The 5,766-nt window shown below is 27.7% G+C and overlaps 1 protein-coding gene across 1 annotated transcript in view; it reads left to right on the plus strand.

The window, feature by feature from the left end:
* The window catches only part of LOC119690276, a 23,670-nt gene extending 18,474 nt beyond the window's left edge, over positions 1-5,196 (plus strand). The window contains exons 3-4 of the mRNA XM_038105299.1: positions 3,392-3,807; positions 4,160-5,196. Of these exons, the coding sequence (XP_037961227.1) occupies positions 3,498-3,807; positions 4,160-4,998 (1,149 nt within the window). The 5' untranslated portion in view covers positions 3,392-3,497 and the 3' untranslated portion in view covers positions 4,999-5,196. The remainder of the gene's footprint in view (positions 1-3,391; positions 3,808-4,159) is intronic.
* The last annotated feature ends 570 nt before the right edge of the window (positions 5,197-5,766 follow it).

A 5,766-nucleotide genomic window follows, 5' to 3' on the forward strand; every position in this document is an offset into this window, starting at 1 on the left:
AATTGCAGACCAACTCATAGTAACAACACAATATAAACATATGCGATGCAAAACAATGCAAATTGCAGTGATAATTGATAAATGGATTTAAAAACTTATTTAAAAGCATCACACATCTGTAAAAATAAAGTCAGAAAAGATTAGCTTTGGCATTGCTGAAGTTTTTGTACCCATCATACAAATCGGGTATGTTATAGAATAAATTTCTCTGACTGCCTTATTCTTTCTAACTTAAAATCTAGTCTTCCGATATATTAAAAGTTATGAATTACTATATACTATATGCGGGTTTTTGTTAGGTTGGTGATGTAATTCATTTATTTTCTTGATTAGCCTGGATTCACAAAAAAATCATTGAGACATCAGTTTCCATGTTAACGGACAAACTGATGACGGACGGACACATGTCGCAGATTGGATTCATCATGTTTTACTAATAAAAAATATATCTGGCTTACATGATCTGCGTTACTGACTTCTAGACAAATTTAATACACCATTTTCACAAGAGAGAGAGGGATATAAAATAGCCTAATATACATACAATAGACATGTGTGTCACATGTATTTACATATGTTTTTATTTGATATTAAAAAACAAAATATCTGTTAATTTAAAATGCTTTGTTTATTTTATATAGAATTTTGTGAGCTTTACTTGTTTAGTTTTCATTTTGCAGATAAATTAAAAAATAGTTCTATCAAAACCAGCAAAATATACACATTATATACATACATATATACATATATGCATACACATATACACATATGTATATATATATTCATTTTAATGTATATAGATTTCAGCTTAATACGAGTAAAAGAGCAAAAAACTATTTTATGGAATTAATGTCATATAAGAATGTATTATATGAAAGTCATATAAATCATTTTGTTTTGAGAAGAAATAATTTTTTTTTAATAATTTAAAATTTCTTGAGGCTATGTTGACTTATGTAAAAAAAACATATTTTTTTTACTTCTACACAAATGTTACGAGTTGTATACTTGATTTATATCAAGCAAAGACTTTACCTTGTGGTTCGCAAAAGAAGATTTCAACCATACTTAGTTGCTAAGCCTAACTTCAGTGAAGAGTCCAGTTGGAAATGAAACGTAATTTGGGAGCAGTCTTTCACAATACTTCCATTCAATTTGCGTTTCGCAGTATGAAATGATGTGCTCATATTCAGTGAAGATGGCTTATTGCTTTAGGACATGCCCGATTTTTTCAAACTAATACAAATCACATTTTAAAAAATCTTCCGATTTCAAAATATTATTTGCACTGCTGCGAGTTTTTGTCAAAATGCAGTGCACAGCAGATGTCATCGCAGATCCAACATTTCTAAAGGTCATTTCTATGGATTAGGCAACACAGAGCACTTCATCGAATATTGCCCAGATTTTGGACGAAATAGATTGAGTTTGTTATGTTATCTTTCTCTCTCTCTCTCTCTCTCGTGACTCTCTCCCATGACTCTTTCTCCTAATTGTCTAATTAAGTATCTAACATTACGATGGTTACTAGAATAATTAGATGCTATGTGCAATAATATGGCATGTTAAAAATATATGGGTAAACAGATTAATATCACATTTTTCATATAACTACTGATCAAGTTTCATTTACATGGTCACTTAGCGTATTTAACAGTTCTTCAAGATTTGGTGATGTAAAGAAATTAAAGCCAATTCTAAACATAACAAATGACTTTAATTTATTGCATATATTTATTACAAACTGTGGTTCAAAATCTTAGTTATGTGCTAAATGATTTCAACATTAAAACTAAAGAGATTCAATGACTACGTATATATTCAATTATGATTTCAAATTTCATATTCTATCTTGATACTAGATTAATTAATAAAACTTATTATCACTCGATTATATGTAGAGTTATATACAGTCTTTAACTAGTGCTTTAAAATAACAACTATTACTAGATTTTAGTCCAATTTTTCAATTCTATAAGAATTATGAGGTGTTTACCTTATTATGCATCTCATTAAATATCCTTTTATACTGTCAGTATATATAATCTGTTTATTGTAGACATCATACTAAAATAATGTTTTTATATTATATATTGTAACCTTATATATATATATATATATATTACGAACAACTTGTAAAAAATATGATTTAAGGTATTAATATTGTAATGTTATATATATATTTATATATATAATATATATATATATATATATAATAATATATATATATCAATTAATCCCATTCACATATATATATAATTTATTTGTTATTGTAAACATCGATTAAAAATCCAATAATGTCTAATCATATGTATACCCAACAGGTGAAAGAATTTATGCACGGGTGGTAACATTATGCACATGATGCTTTTGGGATCAAGTATCGATGCAACTATTGTACCGACTAATCTATACATTACAATATATATGGCACAAAGTAGTCGTAAAATTATTTTTGCTACCGCAACCATCCAAATAATTAAAATAATTAAATAAATATCGTATATATTAGTAAAAAAATTATATGTATAGATATATTTTACTATTCAGTTTGTAATAATTAATATAAAATTAATATTGTTCTTGTTTCAAGGAAGTAATTATATTTAAATTAATTTAAAATAGTTAAATAGAAACAAAAACATATTTGGATGGTTGCGAAATTATAGCTTAACTGTCGTTAATAACAAAAATAATTTTGAATTATTTAAAATTAAATATTCAACTATGATAACATGAACAGTGACAGCCACAGAATTATTGAATACGAAAACCGTACATTAAAATGCTTGATTCTCAATTAGCACTAAAAATGCATTTTCAAACGCAGTATACTCGTATACTTCCTACTGATCGGCTCCTGAAAATCAAATAACATCTAATGAGGTAGGTTATGGTAGGTTGAAAGCGAGTGCGTTGCTACAACTGTCAGCACTTTCACTCGAAGACATACATTGCCGATCGTGATGTCATCAAAGTTGCCTGTAAAAGGCGAGTTACACTTTCCTTTATTCAGTAGTGTGTTTATTTTAATTTGTATTAACAGATTTTACGAAGATTTTGTCCTATATCCCGCCCTAATTAATCTCATTCAACAATTCATCAGAGAAAAATAATTTCACACACTTCGATAAGTCAGAGGGCCCTATAAAATTTTATATATTTATCGTATTTAAAATTTTGTACCTGTTGCTAATACGCCGGCACGACATTTTGCTGTGGAATCCCAATTATTTTTTTAGGAACTTCTAGACGATGACAGTATAATTCTTCTAGCATCGATATGATGCATATATATATATATATATTAATAAATTAAATGTTTGTAAATTTTTCTTAACTTGATCTCTGTGGACGAATTGATGTTAATAACGCTTTTTTTCTATTTAAGTTTTTTCCTGACTACTTAATACATTCACGAGTTCAACGCGTTTCAATCAAACTGCAAACATATCAATCTTATATTTGTGGGCATCTATAACCTAAGATCTACCAAAATGAATAAGATAGTAAAGGAATTCCAAATCGGCGATTTAGTATTTGCGAAGATTCGAGGCTTTAACGCATGGCCAGCCAGAATAACCTGTAAGAGTAACAAAAAATACACTGTGTACTTTTTTGGAACAGGACAAATAGGAAATGTAACATCGAAATTCATATTCCAGTATGAGGAGCACAAACGCAAATACGCCACACCAAAATACCTAAAACGTCAGAGCTTCAAGAAAGCTTTTGATGAAATTGAGGTTGAGTTGCAAAAAATAAAGTCTGCTGCAGAAAAAGCTAGCAGCTCTGTTCCACAAAAAGGTATGAGAAGGTGTCAGTAATTAAAATGTGTAAATGATATATATATAAAAAATTAATTTATAATTGGTTAATTAACAAGTTTCAATAAAATCAATTAAAAATCGTTCTTAATAATATTAATAAATAATCAAAAAAATAATAATAAATAAAGTGATTGCTGTATATAGTACAAGTATATATAGTACATGATTGTTGAAATATAGATACACGTGTATATAAATGTGCATGCATACGTTACTTTGTGAATATCTGTAATTATAAATATTCATACATATACAAATAGTTTGATATATGTACATATCTGTATATATGTATATGTATATAGTAACATCAAAACTTCTTTATATTTTAGCCGATTGTAAAAATGTTCAATCCAAACCAAAGACTAATATTTCGAAACCGAAGGTATCACCTAAACACTCTGCACCGATTCAAAAAGTAACTAACCGTTATAATGTACTCTTGGTTCAAGGATCGCGTGATCAAATAATAAGCATAAATTTGGATTACAAGAAGCCCAAATCGTTTGCCTGTGTACAGACACGAAAAGAATGGGAAGCAGCCAGTTTAAAAGAAGCAGAACATCTAAAATTTTTGATTGAATTTGACCTAACAGAAGTTGTGCCAGTTGAAGGCAAAATCTTTTTTAATCTTCCGTTAAACCAAATGAAAGAAGTATGCATTGATCGATTCAATACTCAAATTGCTCAATCAAAAAAAAATAAGTCATGCGCAAGGAATTTCGTTACATTAACCATGAAGTTACACAATACATTATGTTTCGATAGTGCCCATGTCTCTGACGCTATAAACTACTTGGAACAACTTCTTAAATTGAAATATTCGAGAGTCATTATTTTAGGTCAACCCTTATGCGTTGACATTATAAGACAGGCGCGCCGTTATGTGGGACATCCCATAAGGTGGAAATTTAATGATGAGGAAATAAAACAATTTCAAAAAATGGCTATAATTGTTCGCAGATATTGTGAAGATATATATAGCATGTTTGCAACTATTTTTGGGGTTCCCAATCCTTTAGAGTTTTGGGCGATTTATATACAGCAATTGGAACGTTTTAAAATCGCTACTAAATGCATAGGAAATTGCAATAGTGAAAACCTTAATGATGATACCTACGCGAAATTGTTAGAAATCCTTAGAGAACAGGACCAGTGCGGGAGAATATAAGAACCAAAATGGAGAGAAAAAAAGAAGGATGTTAAGCAGTTGGAAGGATATAAAGACAAAAATTTAAAAAAATATCTAAAAAAAATTAATAGAAAAATATTACTAGACGGGTTAAAAAGAGGCGGTGTTGCGATCAGAAAATAAACGAATAATAAAAAAGATTATTTAAATTATAAATAATATTAACATTATTTTATATTGTCGGACATCATTGATAAAATAATTCAATTTGTAATTATAAAGTATTAACTAAAATTAATAATTAATAATTAATGAATAATAATTATTGTATGCATTGGGCTTATTATATTGGGCAATATTGTATATTACCCATAAACATTATTAAAAAATGCTTAAATTATTTCACTTTAATTTTTATTTCATTTTCAATATTTCGACTTTAATCGGAAATCGAAAGTTTCAGAAAACTTGAGATTGAAGTCGAAATATGAAGAATAAAATAAAAATCAGTGTGAAATAATTTAAGTTTTTGCTAATTTTTGTTTGAATAAATAGTTGAAAATAATTAACCAATTAGTCCAGTACCACACAATGTAAATAATAATTTTGATCATAAACTAATATTAATATTAATTATTTGGAATATTTTATTTTACTTGATATTGACAAACGTTTCTCACATATAATTATAAAGATTTTTAAAAATACACACTACTTTCATTCTTTTAAAAATATAAAAATAAACATTGTTAAAAAATCACAAAAAAATTATTAAATAAAATAAAAACCACAATTCTCTGATTTGTT

This window comes from Teleopsis dalmanni, chromosome X, assembly GCF_002237135.1.
Source record: "Teleopsis dalmanni isolate 2A chromosome X, ASM223713v2, whole genome shotgun sequence".
NCBI lineage: Eukaryota > Metazoa > Arthropoda > Insecta > Diptera > Diopsidae > Teleopsis > Teleopsis dalmanni.